This window comes from Hyla sarda, chromosome 2 (assembly GCF_029499605.1).
Source record: "Hyla sarda isolate aHylSar1 chromosome 2, aHylSar1.hap1, whole genome shotgun sequence".
Taxonomy (NCBI): Eukaryota; Metazoa; Chordata; class Amphibia; order Anura; family Hylidae; genus Hyla; species Hyla sarda.
Genome location: NC_079190.1, coordinates 290,073,407 through 290,095,075, shown reverse-complemented (window position 1 = coordinate 290,095,075; position 21,669 = coordinate 290,073,407). Strand labels below are relative to the sequence as shown.

General features: G+C 39.3%; 1 protein-coding gene across 1 annotated transcript in view; it reads right to left on the bottom strand.

The window, feature by feature from the left end:
- The window catches only part of CRYBG2 (crystallin beta-gamma domain containing 2), a 220,691-nt gene that overhangs the window by 52,705 nt on the left and 146,317 nt on the right, over window positions 1–21,669 (bottom strand). The window contains exons 6-8 of the mRNA XM_056560140.1: window positions 15,503–15,621; window positions 620–788; window positions 334–473 (exon numbers count right to left, since the gene is read on the bottom strand). Coding sequence (XP_056416115.1) covers window positions 334–473; window positions 620–788; window positions 15,503–15,621 — 428 coding nt within the window. The remainder of the gene's footprint in view (window positions 1–333; window positions 474–619; window positions 789–15,502; window positions 15,622–21,669) is intronic.

The window sequence follows — 21,669 nt, the reverse complement described above, 5'->3', positions numbered from 1 at the left end:
ATGCACTGAGCATACACACAGGGCTAGCTGGCGGCAGCCATTGTGTTCACTGAACACACTGGGCTGCAATAGCGCTACTTTGGACTGTAGCCTAAAGATGAAAAAGAGAAATCGGAAGTCCCAAAGATAAATTTAAATAATCATAGAAAAAGGTCAGAATACTTATGTCCATGCGATATTTTAGTTTTTCCTTTTTAATACATTTGAAAACATTTCAGTTTTTACTTTATAATGGGGCATTCAATGCAGAATGATTGGGAAAAACTGAACATCAAAGAGTCTGGAAACTTTCTTTCCAGACTCTATATGCCCATTTATTTCCTAATAACTTACAGTCCACTGTGCACTATGATGGATTCTGTTTTGATTGGTTGTCCATTGACACATAAATCCGGCGTGGCCCCCAATATTGTTATCTTATTACCCTCTCCATTTTCCTCTTTAAACAGACTTATTCGGGGAATCTGGAAATCCTGAAAATGGGAGAAAGCAGAAAAACAAAATGACAAATAGTTCAAGCAATTTTCTTTTCTTTTATATGCACCTCTTGTTTAAACAAATTGATGGCAATTTTTTTCCCTTCCTTTATATCCTCTTCATAAATCCCCTTTTCACTCACCCGAACCACATGGCGCAATGATCCAATCCAAGATTTGGGCTTTTCAGTATGTTGTTGAAGGCTTTCAGTTGATTTGTCTTGAACACCCCATGGACAAGTCAAATCTGTGCCTCCTTCTGAAAGCATAGCACGTCTTCCTCGAAAATTTGGCTTCTCATACAAAAGCCATCTAAGTAGAACACAGGTAAAATGGTTGGTTTTTGGATGTCAATGTATGTTCTTTTGGTAAAAATGTCCCAGTATTATTTTATCACACAAAGTTGTCAATGGTGAATGTTAATATACAGAACCATATGCAGAAAAAAGTATCATGGCATAAGGATAAGATTTTGAAAACTTCAGGCTTTTTGTGCCCATTTTTTTAAAATCTCTTATCTACATATATATCTCCAAAAGGAGCTGTATTAATGGTGATAAATGTTTTTAGACATATGTGACAATTGTAATTGAAGTAAGTAAGTGAGGACATAACAGATATATCATGAGCACTGGGAGCTACACTGTACAGTGAATATAGCAATGGAAAAGGTAAAAATAGTTAAAGTGTATCTGTCGTTAACAAAAACTTTTGATATAATGTAGATAATATGCAATCATGGAAGAATTGTCCAGTGCAGGTATGGTACATAAACTTCTTATTTACAGGATACAGACATGTACAAAAGGTGATGCGTTTTGACCACTGTATGTGCCTTAGTCCTACCAGAACATAATGTGAACAGATTCTTTTTATACGGTGGTGGAGGGAAGAGACTCAGGCCGGAAAAGTACAACCAGGTGGAACACCTTGCTGAAAAACCGACTTAACCCTCACAATACACATATAATTAAAAACTCCTAAATTGGACACCATATAAAATATTCCATGCAAAAGGAGAGGATCTACATTACATTATATTAGATATTGTTTAATTATCAAACATATAAACCAATAAATATATATACAGCAAAAAATAATTCTCCTTAAATAACGCATGTATGTCTGAACAGGGCACTGTATATTTGTAGAAATATGCATGGTTGGAGAGAAAAATGAAGAATAAGTCATCCATATTATGGTGTGTATGCTGCTGTATGTCACTTTACCATGGAAATAAATTATATGAAGAAGACAAGATATGGTGCCACACCATATAAAATAACTGTGATGGATTAATCTTCTTCTCCACGGTATAGCGACATACATATTTGAATATGAAATGCTGTTAATAGTGCAGCATGAAATCCTGCCTTAGGTTCAAGCCAGTAGGGAATCGTGATTTTATAACAAGACAGGAGACTTCACATTATTGCATTTGCACTCTTTCTTTACTGTATAGCAGCAAACAAATGGTTAACAGATTAACAGATATAACAGACAAAAAACTTCTATGTTACATCCAAACATGCTAGATCATAGTAACAACCAATCAGAATAGACCATGTATAATATAATATGATGTTGCTATAGGATATTCCTCTTTCTTTGCTGCTATCAAAGATAAGTACACCATTAATTTTGTCTCCATATTTTACCATTAGTTATTTCTTTATTTATTCATTAATAAAACGTTTTTTTATTTCATCTATATGTTAAATTACAATTAATATTTATTCATAATTAATTCCTTATTTATTTATCTTTTCAGTTTTTTCATAATTTAATTTCTTAATTTTTTATAAAATAATTCCTCTTTATTCTCTTTAATGTTTCATTCCTTTTCATTTCCCATTTATTCCGTAATTTCCTGTTTTCTATGACTTTAATTCATTTAAATATCTGTCATTGTTTCCCTTTACTATTCTTTTCCATGATTTTCCCTTCTTTTCACCATCTTAATTATACATTTTAATATCGTCCCTACAGTATTGAGTGTATATTCTCACACTCATTACTGTCCCTTCATTTCCTTACTGCATATCTCTTTTCCATGTCGCTCACGTGCCAGTTCATTTGCATACATAACGTTTCTTTCAGCTCGCGCTGTTGCAAAGCTGAAAATTCATAATCCCCCCCTCGTTTGCCCGTTCCTCTGTCTTACATACCTGTATTATTCGCCCGGTATTTCGCCTGCATTCCCCACAGTGCTCCGCATCCTTCAGCCTGTTCCGTCCTTCCAGTGTAATTCATCTCCTAGTGTGTATCGCCACCTACTCTTGGATTTAGATATTTTTCTTTTTATATTCATCCAAAAATATGCAAATTAGCTCACCACACCACCTACACAGGTAGTGTGTCCTGCAAACAGCTCAGACTCTAGTTAAGAAGACTCAGAACTGATTGGGATTTATGCCAAGCCAGAACTCTCTCCAGAAGGAAAGCTGTCTCTTTTTTTTTTTTTTTTTTAAAGAGCCGAGGCAAGTGCTCTCTATCCCCCAAAGTGCAAGAAAAAGTTTTTCTTTAGTGTAACACGTTTGCACTTTTTCTTGCACTTTGGGTGATTCGAGAGCACGTTCCTCGGCTCTTAGATAAAAAAAAAAACAGCTGTCTGCAGATCCTGGATCCTTGCAGGTGCCTTTTGGCCCGGAGGTGAAGGGTAAGTTTGTTGGGGGGCCTCACACCTGTCAGAGAAGGGCTTAGTGATAGACTGCATCCAAGTAGGCCAAAGTGCAAGAAAAAGTGCACAAAGGATGCAGTCTATCACTAAGCCCTTCTCTGACAGGTGTGAGGCCCCCCCAACAAACCTACCCTTCACCTCCGGGCCAAAAGGCACCGGCAAGGATCCAGGATCTGCAGACAGCTGTTTTTTTTTTATCTAAGAGCCGAGGAACGTGCTCTCGAATCACCCAAAGTGCAAGAAAAAGTGCAAACGTGTTACACTATAAAAACGTGCACAGAAGATGCGGTCTATTGCAAGCCCTTCTCCAATAGGAGAGAGGCCCCCAACAAACCTTACCCTTCGCCTCCGGACCAAAAGGTGCCTGCAATGTTCCAGGTTTGATGTCCCTTTTCGCTGAAGCTACTAAGGGACCAAAGGGCTCCGTGGGCTCATGGGTACAAAAATATGCAAATTAGCTCACCACACCACCTACACAGGTAGTGTGTCCTGCAAACAGCTCAGGCTCCAGTTAAGTATTTTTGTACCCAGGAGCCCGTGGAGTGCTAAATGGCCTACCCGAATCTCTGTTTTACACCAGAAGTGGTGTCCTCTCCCTGAGGAAAGTACTGACCCCGTTTAACTAGTCACAGGCCACTTACCTCAGCCAAGCCAGATATCCCTGCTCTGTACTGATGAAGAGCAAGCTCCCTGAAACAGCTGTCTGCAGATGGGTCCTCTTTCCTTCTGGAGAGAGTTCTGGCTTGGTATAAATCCAAATCAGTTCTGAGACTTCTTAACTGGAGCCTGAGCTGTTTGCAAGACACACTACCTGTGTAGGTGGTGTGGTGAGCTAATTTGCATATTTTTGTACCCAGGAGCCTGCGGAGTGCTAAATGGCCTGCTTGAATCTCCGTTTTACACCAGAAGTGGTGTCCTCACCATGAGGAAAGTACTGACCCCGTTTATATATTCATCCAATAAAGATTGCTTACCCCTATTATCCCTATATATATTATTATTTTCTATTCTTTCCTTTCCTTTCTACACTTTTAATTTATATTACATTATTCATAATTAAAATATTTTCATATAATATTCCCTATAATTTTCCCATATATTTTATTACAGTTCCAGTATACTTACCCCCTTCTGATACTTAATCAATATGTCTACTCCAGATAACACATCAGATAAAAATATTGAAATTATTACCTCTGATCAAATACAGTCATTAGTTAATGATTCTGTTAGAACAGCAGTTCAATCTGCTATGCTATCTATGCAATCATCTCTTGCTCAGAATATGGCCTCCGCCATGAACCAATCTGGTTCAAAGAATATTCCATCAATTTCTTCTCGTCGCACCATTTTGATGAAAATGGATTCTCATCTGACCCATTTAGCATCCAATAAATCCCCTTCCCCCACTGATGGCCTCTTATTTGGGGAGGATTCTATAAAAGATATTTCAAAATATGTGGGTGTTTTCTCAACCGTTGACAAGGCCAAGACATCCATAAAGAGAGTATTTCCCTCTCAAGTTTTTGGAAATGCCGGGCAGGGAAGGGCCCACTTTCCCAACCGAAATACCTCTTACAGAGTACCCCAGAGAGGCCCACCTCAGACACCTCATCTAGCTTCCCTTTCCCATCCACACATGCCACCCCTATTTTCCCATATAGGGGCAGACCGTGGAGATTGCGAGGACGTCATGGATTTACCAGGTCAGAACCATCTACAGGTAAGTCATCCACTCATATGTTCTTCTCACATACCTTTAGGAGGGAGAATACAATATTTTTTCCAAAATTGGAAAATGTTAACTTCAGATCTATGGATTCTGAATACTGTACAGGGTTTCAAAATAGATTTCATCACCCTTCCAACACAACACCATTTACCTCCTCCTATTCATTTCTCATCATCAGATCTAATATTAGTAAACAAAGAAATCGAGGAATTACGTTCAAAAAACGCAATAATTGCCATTTCTTCTCAAAATCAATGCTTTCTGAGCAATATATTCCTAGTGAAGAAAAAAGAAGGCGGTTATCGCCCAGTGATAAAGATTGAGACTTCTAAACAACTTTGTCATCTATCGACACTTCAAGAAGGAAGGTATCCAAATCTTGAAAGACCTACTTCTTCAAGAAGATTGCTAGTCAAAACAGACTTAAAGGATGCTTATCTGTCCGTTTCTATCCACCATTCTTCCCAAACTTATCTGCAATCCCATTGGCAAAATCAGCTTTGACAAGTCACATTCCTTCCATTTGGCCTTTCTTCAGCTCCATTTATCTTTCACAAAACTTCTCAAACCCGTGGTAGCTGCCTTAAGGGCCAGAGGAGTTCGCTTAATCGTTTACCTAGACGACATATTGATCATGGTGTCTTCACTTCCTCTTATTCATCTTCATACCCAATGGACTCTCTCCCTTCTTCAAGATTTAGGGTTTCTGATCAATCAAGACATCCTCGAGAAGGATTCACTTATTCCGACGAAATTCGGATTACACCAGAAGCCAAGGAAGAACTTCATTGGTGGCTACAATACATTCAATTTTGGAACGGAAAAACTATTTTCCATCCAAAACCGGATTTTTCAATAGAATCCGACGCAAGCCTTATCGGTTGGGGAGCTTGTTGCGGACATCTGTCTGCAGGAGGAAAATGGTCTTCTTCAGAGTCCAAGATGCACATCAATTGTCTAGAATTGTTGGCAGGATTCTTCACCCTGAAATGTTTCATGATACACCATTCTCATTGTTGTGTTCTTCTTCGGATGGACAACATTTCAGCGGTTCAACACATCCACCAACTAGGCGGTACAAAATCAGAAATCTTAGCCGACATCACAAAAGATCTATGGCACTTTTGCCTAAACAAACACATTCTACTCAAAGCAGAATATCTTCGGGGTTTATCCAACGACGTTGTGGATTGGAATTCTCATTTTTTAATGGACTCCAGTGACGGGAAACTGGATCCTGCTATTTTTCATCAAATAAACTCTCTATGGGGTCCTTTATGTCTAGATCTATTCGCTTCTCGGCTAAACAAACAAATCCATCTTTTCTTCAGTTGGCGCCCACATCCGGAATCTTCAGGCGTGGATGCTTTCCGTCAATCTTGGCCAACAAAACCACTTTATGCCTTTCCTCCCTTTTCTCTGATATCCAGAGTTCTATTACAAACCCTACTGAACAAATCCACTCTAATCCTCATCACTACGTGGTGGCCAATACATCCCATCCCATCCTCATCCCCTGATCAAATCGAATCTTCTTACTCTGATAGCGTGGAAAATTTTGGGTCAATCTTTCTTGACCCGGAATTTTCTCAATCAACTAAGTACATCTTATCAGAAGCCTGGGCTCCGGGTACCGGAACAGATTATAGATCGACCTGGGGACTTTGGGATCATTGGTGCTCACAGAGGGATTTGGATCCCTTTCATGCACCTTTAGTTCATATCCTCAACTTCCTTTCTGAATCCTTTGATTCTGGGAAAGCATACCGCACTATCAATCTTTATCGTTCGACTATTTCCTTCTATCACTAACCCATCGATTCCATTCCAGTTGGTAAAAAATCTTCTTGTATGTAAACTTTTCAGAGGTAGTCGTTTAAAAAGACCACCTTCCTAAATACAATTCTACATGGGATGTTAATGCCCTCTTGAATCTTTTCTCCTCTTGGGAGGATAATACTTCTTTATCACTGAAACTTCTCTCTTTTAAACTTACATCACTTTTTTGTTTAATTTCCATCAAGAGAGTATCTGATATCAAAGCTCTTGATCTTTATAATCAACAATATCTTCCCAATGGTGTTTAATTTAACATCTTCAGACGTACTAAGACAGGTCTATCTTCTGTTTTTTATCCTTCTTTTCCACATAATGACAAATTATGTGTGGTTCACTGTTTACAATCATACGAACTAAAAACCTCTTCCATTCGACCTCAGAATTCTTCTCAACTTTTAATTTCGTACTGCAGACCACACTTACCAGTCTCATCTCCTATTTTGGCCAGGTGGATCAAACAATCAATGTCCATGGCTGGCATTGATATATAAATTTTTAATGCTCATTCTACTAGAGGGGCTATGTCCACAAAATTGTTCCAATCTGGAGGATCTTTATGTGACATCCTTAAGGATGCTAACTGGTCTTCAGAATATGTTTTTAAAACTTTCTACTTCAAACCTGAATCTCATGTTTCCATGCTAATTGTTTAAAATAATTTTAATATGTATTTAAGATTTTGTTATGTAATAATTATATATTTTTTATTATGATTCTTATTATAAGCTTTAAACTTGCAATAATGTGAAGTCTCCTGTCTTGTTATAAAATTGAAGATTTTCCTAGTCTTGATGACGGAAAATACAGATTTTATTAAAGACACAAGACGAGCATTATCCCCCCCATATACCCTTCCCTATTGTTTACTTACAAATTTTATATTTATTTCTATTTCAGCTTATTAATCTCATCCTGATTACTTCAATTGTTCCAGTTTTCACCTTCCTGTTTTACCGGTTTTATTTTCAACCCATTCATGCTGTTCATTGATTCCCTCTGTCATTCTTCAGTTGCTGCCACACATTACTTCTTCGTTCCATGTTTCTTTGGACTTAGAGACTGTTTGACCTTGGACTTATACATTTATCTTTATTATACTTTCATCACCAAAGAAAGAGGAATATCCTATAGCAACATCATATTATAATATACATGGTCTATTCTGATTGGTTGTTGCTATGATCTAGCATGTTCAGATGTGACATACAAGTTTTTTTCTCTGTTATTTCTGTTAATTTATTAACCATTTGTTTGCTGCTATACAGTAAAGAAAGAGTGAAAATGCATTAATGCTCGTCTCCTGTCTTTAGTAAAATCTATATTTTCCGTCATCAAGACTAGGAAAATCTTCAATTGTAACTTAATAAACCAGAAGATTTCCCTATCCATTCATTTCTGTTTCACGCTTCCACCTCTTGAGGGGATGGAAACCTTTTCAATACCTTGCACTGTAAGGACAGAGAAATCACCTCCATGCATCTCGACACAATGTTTGGTTGCCATGAACACATACCTAGAATGAAAGTGTGGGATGTCTGAAAGGGGCTTTCTTATCCTGACCTTCAGTGCATTGGTAGTATGTCCCACATATTGTAACAAACATTTTTCACATGTGAATAAGTATATTACATTAGATGTGTTACAATTTACGCAATCTTTGATAACATAGGATTCATGGGTAACTGTTGATGAGAAGGTTTTGGTGTTCTTCATAATCTTGCAGCATGTGCATCTGTTATGGCTACATTTATAATTGCCCATTACATTAAGCCAGGTAGCGCTCTTTTTGCTGTTTTAATTAGACAGGCTCGGGGACACTGATTGCCCTATCGTGCATGCTTTCTTTGACACCCATTTAAAACCATCGTCAAATACTGAATTAAACACTTTATCTTTTTGTAACAATGGAATATAGGTTTGTACAATGTCACAAATTGCCCTGAATTCCTGACTATAAGTGGTTGAAAATATGATGGGTCTTTGTGGATTGGTAGATTTTTTGCAGGAGCATTTGCTGTTTTGGACCAATGTTTTTCTATCTCTCCCTGCTGCAATGTTCTTTGCCATAATGAGGGACCATTCCGGGTAATACCTACACTTCAGGCGAACAGACACGTCATCCACCTCTCTGGCAAAACCATCTAAGGTCTAGCTCTAATCATTTCCCCTACTGCAAGATTTTTAATTACATGAGGCAGATGACATGACTGTGCCTGAAGTATAGGGTAGCTGCCATTTCTTTCCGGTAAGCTGATGTAATTACTTTACTAGAAGACATATCCCCTCTCATATTTATATCCAAAAAAATAATTTCTGAGGAGTTACGGTACACTATAAAGTAAAAACCAAGTGATGTGGATTGGGATTCAGAAAATGTAAAAACTGCTGTATGGCCGGCATAGACAATACTCCGATAAACAGGAGGTCATCTATGTACCGGCCATACCACACTATGCTATCAGAAAAAAAGTTTTGGGGTAAAAATAAGAACTCCCTCTCCCACTAGCACATGTATATGTTGGCAAGAGAGGGAAATAATTTCGCGCCCATAGAAGCGCCGGTGACCTGCAGGAAAAACAAATTGTTAAACATAAAGAAATTGTGTGTGAGCAAATAACCCACCACCAGAATAATATATTCCTGCAGGTCACCGGAATAGGGGGAATAGGTGGAGAGAAACCATCTCAAAACCATTATTGCTCTGTCTTCAGTTATTATGGAGTACAAAGCTGACACATTGGCTGTAATCAACAACATACCCTCTCTCCACTCTATGCACTCCATCGCCTCTAAAACACTTTGAGTATCCTGCAAAAAAACTGGCATATGATGTATGATGGGTTGTAGTCTGGAATAGACCTACTCACAGAGATGTTCATTGAGTAAGCTGATTCCAGCTACTATAGGGTGCAACTAAGGAGGGAAGGTATTTTTGTGTATTTTAGGCAGCGAGTGAAAAATCGTCATAACTGGATTTTTCTCATCAATATACTCTGCCTCCTTCACAGTCAGATGGCCCTGATTAACTCCCAGATGTATGAGGTCTTGCAATTCTGCACGATAAGGGGTGGTGGGGTTCCCATGCAGTAGGCTATAGGTAGTTGTATTCATCAATATATCCATATTTAATTTAAGATATAGGCCACTGTCTAGCACTATCACGCCACCCTCCTTATCTGCCCCTCTTAATTGTTATGTCTTCCATAGACTCCAATTCCTCTAATGCCGTTTTCTCTCTGAGAGACAAGTTATGTTTAAGGGGGGGGGGGGGGGGGGTAAGCTATTTGCTAACGCAATAAGATCATTTTCTACCAGGGTTTGAAATTGATCTAAAATTGGTGTGCGTGAAGCGACAGGATAGAGAAGGAGGATTGGGTGTATGAAACACTGGAATGATTGGGTTTTTAATATCGTCCAATTCCTGAAGCTCAGACAAGATGATCTGCTCCTTAAAGGAAAAGCAAGTCACTGAGTCTGAACCTCCATTCACCTGGGGCGGTTCACTGGAAGAAAGACTGGAAACATGATATGCATTAAACTCATTATTTATATTAGAATTATGTATTTCCATCATATACATCCCATTAGATTCCGCTTGTGATTGGAATCCCCCCCCCCCCCCCCCCCCCCCCCAATGTCTCTATGTGTATCAAAGTCCCAATCATGATTTGGTTGTGTTTGTTAATCTTCACCAACCTGAGTTGCCTGGAAATGTCTTTTTACCGTGATCGTCCGGACCAGCTTGTTCACATCCAAAATTGTGCGATGGAAATAGAAAAGGCAACCAGGAGAAAATGTTTGTTACAATATGTGGGACATACTACCAATGCACTGAAGGTCAGGATAAGAAAGCCCCTTTCGGATATCCCACACTTTCATTCTAGGTATGTGTTCATGACAACCAAACACTGTGTAGAGATGCACGGAGGTGATTTCTCTGTCCTTACAGTGCAAGGTATTGAAAAGGTTTCCATCCCCTCAAGAGGTGGAATCGTGAAACAGAAATGAATGGATAGGGAAATCTTCTGGTTTATGAAGTTACAATCACGATTCCCTACTGGCTTGAACCTAAGACAGGACGTCATGCTGCACTGTTAACAGCGTTTTTTATTCAAATATGTATGTCGCTATACCATGGAGAAGAAGATTAGTCCATCACAGTTATTTTATATGGTGTGGCACCATATATCCTCTTCTTCATATAATTTATTTCCATGGTAAAGAGACATACAGCAGCATTCACACACCATAATATGGATTACTTATTCTGCAATTTTCTCTCCAACCATGCTTATTTCTACAAATACACAGTGCCCTGTTCAGACATGCATGCGTTTTTTAAGGAGTATTTTTTCTCCTGTATATATATATATATATATATATATATATATATATTTATTGGTTTAGATGTTTGATAATTTAAAAAATATATATACACACATATATATATATATTTATATATATATATATATATATATATATAATGTAATGCAGATCTTCTCCTTTTGCATGGAATATTTTACATGGTGTCCTACTTAGGAGTATTTAATTATATGTGTATTGTGTTGTTTGGTTGGAGGGGAGAGGGTTAAGTCGGTATTTCAGCCAGGTGTTCCACCTGGTCGTACTTTTTCAGCCTGAGTCTCCTCCCTCCACCACCATATAAAAAGGATCTGTTTACATTATGTGCTTGTATGACTAATGAAACACGTCACCTTTTGTACATGTCTGCATCCTGTAAATAAAGAAGTTTATTCACCGTACCTGCGCTGGACAATTCTTCCATGATTGCATATTCAGTCGGGATTGGAGCATCCCAGTTCGGGATGCAGAGTGGGCGAAGGGGGTGAGCTGAATCCTCTCGGTTTAAGAAAAAAAAAAAAGAAGTAGATAATAACATTATATGTATATTTGTAATATACATTGATTAAAAATGTTGTATATTTTTGGGTGTAAAAATGCTGTCCCTGCAGCTATTACCTGTGTGTCTCTATGAGGAGATCAAATACATGAAGTGAGGGCAGGACAAGTAGAGCTCTGTGCAGATTCCTGGCTTGTCAATCATCCTGCTGTGTGAGTCGGGAGTGTGTCACAGAACCTCACTGCTCAGAGCCCTGCTTGTCCTCAGTGCACAGAGCCCTGCTTGTCCACCCACACTTCCTGTATTTGGACTCCTCATAGAGACACACAGAAAATTACTGTAGGGACAAAAATATACAAATTTTTTAAGCAATGTATATTACAAATATACATATAATGGTATTAACTACATTACGTAAAACGTTTTTGTTAACTTTAAAAACCTCTATCTTCTGCCTTGGATGTCTAGTTTAAAAAAAAAAAATCAGGTATGTGTTAAATAAAGGTGTTTTCCCATGATAAAACATATTTTAACTGTCTAATATTTTGGTAAAGTTATTTTACTAAATTTTTAAAGGCTTTTATGCTTTGCTTCTGATTCTCATGTAAACTATCTGCACTGTTGCCTTCATTAGCCCAACTTCCAGTCTGGTCAGGACACTCTAGCAGGGCATTCAACCAACTATATCTCCTTCCAATTGTGTAGGAGAAGTTATAGTCAAGAGGAAAGTGTTGTGTAGTGCGGTGTAGTGGAAAGTGTATCTTTAATGTAGTGGGTACTTTTAAAATTACTACAGTGCAACACTGTGGAAAATAATAATTTTTTGATCACTTTCATTTAAAATTTGGCGACTTTAACCCCTTAAGGACTCAGCCCATTTTGGCCTTAAGGACTCAGACAATTTAATTTTTACGTTTTCATTTTTTCCTCCTCGCCTTCTAAAAATCATAACTCTTTTATATTTTCATCCACAGACTAGTATGAGGGCATGTTTTTTTCGCGACCAGTTGTCCTTTGTAATGACATAACTCATTATATCATAAAATGTATGGAGCAACCAAAAAACACTATTTTTGTGGGGAAATTAAAACGAAAAACGCAATTTTGCTAATTTTGGAAGGTTTCGTTTTCACGCCGTACAATTTATGGTAAAAATGACATGTGTTCTTTATTCTGAGGGTCAATACAATTAAAATGATACCCATTATTATGTACTTTTATATTATTGTTGCGCTTAAAAAAAATCACAAACTTTTTAACCAAATTAGTACGTTTATAATCCCTTTATTTTGATGACCCCTAACTTTTTTATTTTTCCGTATAAGCGGCGGTATGGGGGCTCATTGTTTGCGCCATGATCTTTACTTTTTTTTGATACCACATTTGCATATAAAAAACTTTTAATACATTTTTTATAATTTTTTTTTAATAAAATGTATAAAAAAAGTAGGAATTTTGGACTTTTTTTTTTTTTCGTTCACGCCGTTAACCGTACGGAATCATTAACATTTTATTTTAATAGTTCGGACGTTTCCGCACGCGGCGATACCAAATATGTCTATGAAAATTTTTTTTTACGCTTTTTGGGGGTAAAATAGGAAAAAACGGACGTTTTACTTTTTTATTGGGGGAGGGGATTTTTCACTTTTTTTTCACTTTTACTTTTACATTTTTTACATTTTTTTTTACACTTGAATAGTCCCCATAGGGGACTATTCATAGCAATACCATGATTGCTAATACTGATCTGTTCTATGTATAGGACATAGAACAGATCAGTGTTTTCGGTGATCTTCTGCTCTGGTCTGCTCGATCACAGACCAGAGCAGGAGACGCCGGGAGCCGCACAGAGGAAGGAGAGGGGACCTCCGTACGGCGTTATGAATGATCGGATCCCCGCAGCAGCGCTGCGGGCGATCCGCTCATTCATTCAAATCGCGCACTGCCGCAGATGCCGGGATCTGTATTGATCCCGGCACCTGAGGGGTTAATGGCGGACGCCCGCGAGATCGCCGGACGTCGGCCATTGCCGGCGGGTCCCTGGCTGCGATCAGCAGCTGGGATCAGCCGCGCATGATACGGGCATCGCTCCGATGCCCGCGGTTATGCTTAGGACGTAAATGTACGTCCTGGTGCGTTAAGTACCACCGCACCAGGACGTACATTTACGTCCTGCGTCCTTAAGGGGTTAAAGGGGTACTCCCGTCCATTTTAGGAACTGTCCAGAGCAGCATATGTTTGCTATGGGGATTTTCTCCTACTCTGGACAGTTCCTAAAATGGACAGCAGAGGTCAGCAGAGATCACAGTGGTCATGACATCAGAGGAAATGCATTTCTTTTTTGGATTTCTCTTTAGTATAAAGCCCCTAAAAAATAATGGAATGATTAAGGTTTTTTTTAATAGAAGTGATTTACAAATCTGCTTAACTTTCTGGCACCAGTTGATTAAAAAAATCAAAAGTTTTCCACGGGAGTACCCCTTTAAAGGGGTACTCCGCCCCTAGACATCTTATCCTCTATCCAAAGGATAGGGGATAAGATGTCAGATCGCCGAGGTACCGCTGCTGGGGAGCCCCGGGATCGCTGCTGCAGCACCCCGCTATCATTACAGCGCAGAGCAGAGAGATCGCTCTGCACATAATGACGGGCAATATAGGGGCCGGAGCATCGTTACGTCACGGCTCCGCCCCTCGTGAGATCACGGCCCGCCCCCATCAATACAAGTCTATGGGAGGGGGCGTGGCGGTCGTCACACCCCATGCCATAGACTTGCATTAAGGGGACGGGCCGCGATGTCATGAGGGGCGGAGCCATGACGTCACGCTGCTCAGGCCCCTGTATCGCCCGTCATTACGCACAGAGCGAACTCGCTCTGTGCAGTAATGATGGTGGGGTGCCGCAGTGGCGATCCCCGGGGTCCCCAGCAGTGGGACCGCGGTGATCTAACATCTTATCCCCTATCCTTTGGATAGGGGATAAGATGCCAGGGGAAGAGTACCCCTTTAAAGAGCACCTGCTCTTTTTGCTTACAGGAAGCTCCCTCTCCTACTGCACAGTTATAAGCATCTGGGAGAATGGGTGCTTGTGAAGGTATTCTGATGTCAAAGTTAAAATGAAAGTGATTTACAAAATTACTATTTTCCACAGTGCTGCACTATATACATTTTTTCATAAAAGTGCCCACAACACTGGAGGTACACTTTTTGGTTGATTTGTGTGACTATCTGTTTACATGGCTATTCATTAGTATGTGCGTTCTGGCCTTGGCTTTCCAGTGCATTGTTAGGAAGAAATTCTTCACAGTAAATGACTCAGCAGATTCATCTTATATACGGTAGGTGTTTCTTAAAGGGTTATCCAGGAAAAAACTTTTTTTTATATATCAACTGGCTCCAGAAAGTTAAACAGATTTGTAAATTACTTCTATTAAAAAATCTTAATCCTTTCAGTACTTATGAGCTTCTGAAGTTAAGGTTGTTATTTTCTGTCTAAGTGTTCTCTGATGACACGTGTCTCGGGATACGCCCAGTTTAGAAGCAAATCCCCATAGCAAACCTCTTCTAAACTGGGCGGTTCCCGAGACACGTGTCATCAGAGAACACTTACACAGAAAAGAACAACCCTAACTTCAGAAGCTCATAAGTACTGGAAGGATTAAGATTTTTTAATAGAAGTAATTTACAAATCTGTTTAACTTTCTGGAGCCAGTTGATATATATAAAAAAAAGTTTTTTCCTGGATAACCCCTTTAATCTCCAGAGAAACTGTAAAAGTGAAGTCAGTTTAGCTTTTGCTGTACTGATAACTTTTTGCTTATTTCCATATTTTTCATATTTCAAATAAAATTACAACAGTCTACTATATACATAGACATTACTATGACCAGACTAATCATATTTCTGTTAACATTTACCCTCCTCGAATAATCCGAACAGAGATTGTTCCCTGCAGCTCCCATTCACATGTATTGCCCACGTCACTATAGAGCTCATAACTGTGGCCCCTGAAACCAGGCTCTGAAAATAGTATGATCTGGTAATGAAGAAACATAGGAAAGAAAATTTACAATATAACATGACATGGTAATGGATTTCTGTAAAAAATTGGTAATTGAGCATTTATCTTGTGGAAATATTATATTTAGGCATATTAAATGAAGACACAATCAGGATTTTAAAGCTAGATACACAATAGATTAGCATTTCTAAGAGGGCTACAGATTGTTGATAAAGATTGCTGTCAACAGATGAGCAGTTTGGTTGACAATTATCTAATTTGTAGGGCTGTTTAACAGAACACAAAAATAAAAATAATACTCGAAGAACAAACAGATAAGGGAATGTGTTGATAGATTAAATAAATTTTCCTTAAAATAATAATTCAAACACTAATAAAAATGTAAGCATAGGCATAAATAAAGGGGTATGCCGGAGGGAAATTTTTTTTTTTTAGATCAACTGGTGCAAGAAAGTTAACCCCTTAAGGACCCGGGCTTTTTCCGTTTTTTCATTTTCAATTTTTCCTCCTTAACTTAAAAAAATCATAACTCTTAAAAATTTTCACCTAAAATTATATATAATGGCTTAATTTTTGCGTCACTAATTCTACTTTGTAATGACATTAGTCATTTTACCCAAAAATCTACGGTGAAACGGGAAAAAAAATCAATGTGCGACAAAATTGATGAAAAAACACTATTTTGTAAGTTTTGGGGGCTTCTATTTTTACGCAGTAAATTTTTTGTCAAAAATTATACCTTATCTTTATTCTGTAGGTCCATACGGTTAAAATGATACCCTACTTGTATAGGTTTGAATTTGTATCACTTCCGAAAAAAATCATGAATACATGCAGGAAAATTTATACGTTTAAAATGGTCATCTTTTGACCCCTATAACTTTTTTATTTTTCTGTGTTCAGGGCGCTTTGAGGACTCATTTTTTGCACCGTCATCTGAAGTTTTTAGCGGTACCATTTTTGTTCTGATCAGACTTTTTGATCACTTTTTATTCACTTTTTTGTGGTATAAAAAGTGATCAAAAATGCGCTATTTTGGACTTTTGAATTTTTTTGCGCGTACGCCATTGAACGAGCGGTTTAAAAAGCGGTATATTTTTATAAATCGGACATTTCCGCACGCGGCGATACCACATATGTTTATTTTTATTATTATTTACATAATGTTTTTTTTATTTTTGGAAATGCCGGGTGATTCAAACTTTTATTAGGGGAAGGGATAATTGAAAGGGTTAATGATTTTTTTACACTTTTCTTATGGAATATTATAGCTCCTATAGGGGGCTATAACATTGCATGTACTGATCTTTTACACTGATTGATCCATCTCCATAGGAATGGATCAATCAGTGTTTTCGGCGATTGAATGCTCAAGCCTGGATCTCAGGCTTGAAGCATTCATTCGGCGATCGGACAGCGCAGGAGAAGGTAAGAAGACCTCCTCCTGTGCTACAGCTGTTCAGGATGCCGCAATTATACCGCGGCGATCCCGAACAGCTCCCTGAGCTAGCCGGGCACTTTTACTTTCGTTTTTAGCCGCGCGGCTCAGCTTTGAGCGCGCGGCTAAAGGGTTAATAGCGCGCGGCACAGCGATCAGTGCCGCGCGCTATTAGAGGCGGGTCCCGGCTCCACTATGACGCCGGGCCCGCCGCGATATGATGCGGGGTCACCGTGTGAGCCCGCGTTATATCGCAGGACCGGGACTCATGACGTATGCATACGTCATGGGTCCTTAAGAGGTTAAGCAGATTTGTAAATTACTTCTATTAAAAAATCTTAATCCTTACAGTACTTATCAGCTGCTGTATACTGCAAAGAAAGTTGTGAAGTTCTCTGACCACAGTGCTCTCTTCTGCCACATCTGTTCATGTCAGGAACGGTCCAGAGCAGGAGCAAATCCCCATAGCCAACCTTTCCTGCTCTTGACAGTAACCTCCTATGGAGCATACAGCAGCTGTTAAGTACTGGAAGATTCAGATTTTTAAATAGAAGTTATAGAAAAATCAGAATTACCTCCTTGCACACCTACTTACCCGTATGGGCCATTTTTTTTCTGCGCAAAACAATTGTACTTTGTAATGACATCTTTCATTTTACCATGACATGTACCACAAAACTAAAAAATTATTATTTGCCGGCAGAAATTTCTAAGAAAACTTATTTTTGCAATTTGGGGGGGGGGGTTTGGTTTTTATTCAGTGCACTTTATGGTAAAAATAAACCATTATCTTTATTCTGTTGGTCAATGCAATTAAAACAATACCCAATTTATATAGTTTTTATATTATTATACTATTTAAAAGAAATACTAACTTTTTTTTAACAAAATAGGTATGCATAAAATTTTCTTTTTCTGACCCCTATACATTTTTTTATATTTCCATATACAGGGATGTATGAGGTCTAATTTTTTTGCACCGTGATCTGTCGTTTCTATTTGTACCATTTTTGTTTTAATAGGACTTTTTGATTGCTTTTTATAATTTTTTTTCCAATATAGGATATAATAAAAAATCTGTATTTTTGGTGTTTGGTATTTTTTTACACTTACACCATTTACCGTGTGAGATCATAAACATTACATTTAAATATTTTGGACATTAACGCACGTGGCAGTACCACATATGTTAATTTTATAACTTTTTTTTTTTTTGTAAATGAGTAAATGAGAAAATAAGGAGGATTTGATTTTTTATTAGGGGAGTTTTTATATTATTTTCCAGACATTTTTTAAGGTTTTATTTTACACTTTTTAAGTCCCCATAGGGGACTTTTATATGCAATTATTAGTTTGCATTCACTTTATAATGTTTTGCCTATGACTAGAGACAAGCGAATTTTTGAAAAATTTGATTCGGCCGATTCGCCGAATAAATTTTTTTTTTATTAGTAATGTATTTTAATATTGTGTTTAATAAAGTGTGTGTTTTTTATTTATTTTTTCTCTATTTTTTTAAAAATTTTTTAGGTATTGCTACTAATCCGAGCATGGAACAGTCTGTTCCATGATGGGAGTAGTAGTACCTGTGCTAATAGACCGATCACCCCGGGTGTCAGTCATGTCACCCGCTGCGATCGTCCTGAATGATGTATAGATGCGGCGGCTTTCTTGCATCTATATAGGACGATCTCATCGGGTGTCAGGAGTGATACCTTCTGTGAACTGTCCTTAACTGCAGGTACTACTGCTGCCAACATGGAGCACACTCTGCTCCATGCTGGGAGCTGAAGAACCTGCATTAATAGACAGATCGCAGCGACTGTCACTTCTGACACCCGAAGCGATCATCCTGTATTATGTATAGGTATGGGCTGCCGGCCGCTCTTCTCTGGTCCCATTGTAGTAGGAGTATATGCCATATATATACCTATTATTCATATTTCCTGCAGAGAGCTGTGAGTGGCTGGAACCATCTGGCCAATCACAGCTCTCTGCGGGAAATATGAATAGGTGATGTGAATTCTATTCACATCACTGGCCGGCCGGAGTATAGTGCAGAAATGCGATCTCTGCAATAGATCGGACGATCGCACCAGGTGTAAGGACTTATGCAACCGTAACCACGAGCTATGGAAAAAGGGGACCTGGCTCCCCGAAACGCGCATAGCCACAGCCATCAACCATACATCTGCTCATACCCCAGTACTGGCAAGTTGTAGGATCCCCCCTACTGTAAAAACTGGACCGCAGTTACAGCAAGTGAGTGCACGCTCCCGGGACCATTCATACCTTGCTGGCCAGCTAACATCCATCCTGTCCTAAGATCTGAGACCCGGTATATCATATATTGGCAGCATTTGAGACTTTCCATCCATTATCCCTGCGCCATCAGGATAAAGTGGACAGCTAATAGGAGGTCTCCAGCGCTGCAGAGTGCACCAGCCGAATACATCCTGAGCATTTCAAGTAAGAGTGACTTAACCGCAATCCCCATCCCACTCATAACTTACCATCCTTGCGCTGCCAGGGTAGAGTGGTAGTTGCCCCCTTATAGTTGTTGTAGGCCCGGGGCCCTCTCAGAGGGGCCTACAACTATAATGGGGGAAACAATTTGCAAACAGAGCCCACAACAACTATGTGGGAACAACTTGGCCCTATATAGTTAGTTGTAGGCCTCTCTCTGCTGCTAATTTTAATCTCCTTACTACTGGGGTGACACACTGTAACAAACCCCCTCCTCATGTAATCACCTTACTACTGGGGTGACACACTGTAACAAACCCCCTCCTCATGTAATCACCTAAGACAATACTGGTGGGGCTGCACTCCTCTATCTAGTTAACAGCTGTCAGGAGCGCAGCGCCGTCACATTACCCCCTCCCTCCGAAGCCTAGATGCTGATGGTATAGGACCTGTTATAATGTGACTATTATGTGACCATCATGTGACTGTGCAGGATAGATGTAATAGTGGTTGAAGGACCTGTTTGATGCTGTGGAGGAGGCGGGCCTGAGCTGAGTTGGAGTGGAGGTTACATGTCACCCCAGTAGTAAGTTAATAACATGAGGAGGGGGTTTGTTACAGTGTGTCACCCCAGTAGTAAGGAGATTACATGATGAGGAGGTTTGTTACAGTGTGTCACCCCAGTAGTAAAAAGATTACATGGGGAGGAGGTTTGTTACAGTGTGTCACTCTAGTAGTAAGGTGATTACATGAGGAGGGGGTCTGTTACAGTGTGTCACCCCAGTAGTAAGGTGATTACATGAGGATGAGGTTTGTTACAGTGTGTCACCCCAGTAGTAAGCATATTACATGAAGAGGAGGTTTGTTACAGTGTGTCACCCCAGTAGTAAGGATATTACATGAGGACGAGATTTGTTACAGTGTGTCACCCCAGTAGTAAGGTGATTACATAAGGAGGAGGTTTACTACAGTGCGTCACCCCAGTAGTAAGGAGATTACATGAGGAGGAGGTTTGTTACAGTAAGGAGTGTGTCACCCCAGTAGTAAGGAGATTACATGATGAGGAGGTTTGTTACAGTGTGTCACCCCAGTAGTAAGGAGATTACATGATGAGGAGGTTTTTACAGTGTGTCACCCCAGTAGTAAGGAGATTACATGAGGAGGAGGTTTGTTACAGTGAGTCACCCAAGTAGTAAGGTGATTACATGAGGAGGGGGTTTGTTACAATGTGTCACCCCAGTAGTAAGGAGATTACATGAGGAGGAGCTTTGTTACCGTGTGTCACCCCAGTAGTAAGGAGATTAAATGAGTAGGGGGTTTATTACAGTGTGTAACCCCAGTAGTAAGGAGATTACTTTAGGAGGGGGTTTGTTACAGTGTGTCAGCCCAGTAGTGAGATGATTACATGGTTAGCTAACAATTAGCAGCAGAGAGAGGCCTACAACTAACTATATAGGAGCAAGTTGTGCCCACATAGTTGTTGTGGGCTATGTTTGCAAATTGCTTCCCCCGTTATAGTTGTAGGCCCCTCTGAGAGGAACCGGGCCTACAACAACTATAAGGGGGCAATTATTAACAGAGGGGCCCACCCAAACTATATGGAGCCCCCATATAGTTTGGGTACGCCGCTCTGTTAATAGTTGCTTTTATTACATGCAAATACACCCTGCAAATACTTTTGCAATTTAAAGCATGCTCAAAAGCTGAGAGTGTTTCATACCCAGTGGGTCCAGGCTGCTATCAGCAGCAGGGACCCATGGCTAATAGCTGACATCGCCGATTGGGCGATTAACCCTTTAGACACCTAAATGCGGGAAATTGGCTCCAGTGGGATAATCATTACCATCGTGACAAAATCATATCCTATTGGGATAGAATTATTGTGAAAAAAATGTGTAAAAGAAAGAAAAAAAAGTAATTAATGTGAATAAGCACCTTCCCTAATAAAAGTTTGAATCATCCCCCTTTTCCCCTTTTTGAAATAAAATAATGTAAACATATACATTTGTAGCATTGCCTCATTCATCACACGTCCAAACTATTTAAATATATCATTGATATATTCATTTAGGTCTGGGGGCGGAGTCAGAATTTCTGATGGCAGCCCTGGTCTTAGGGCTTCCTAAAAAAACAAAACTGTGGATGTGGAAGGGTGCGCC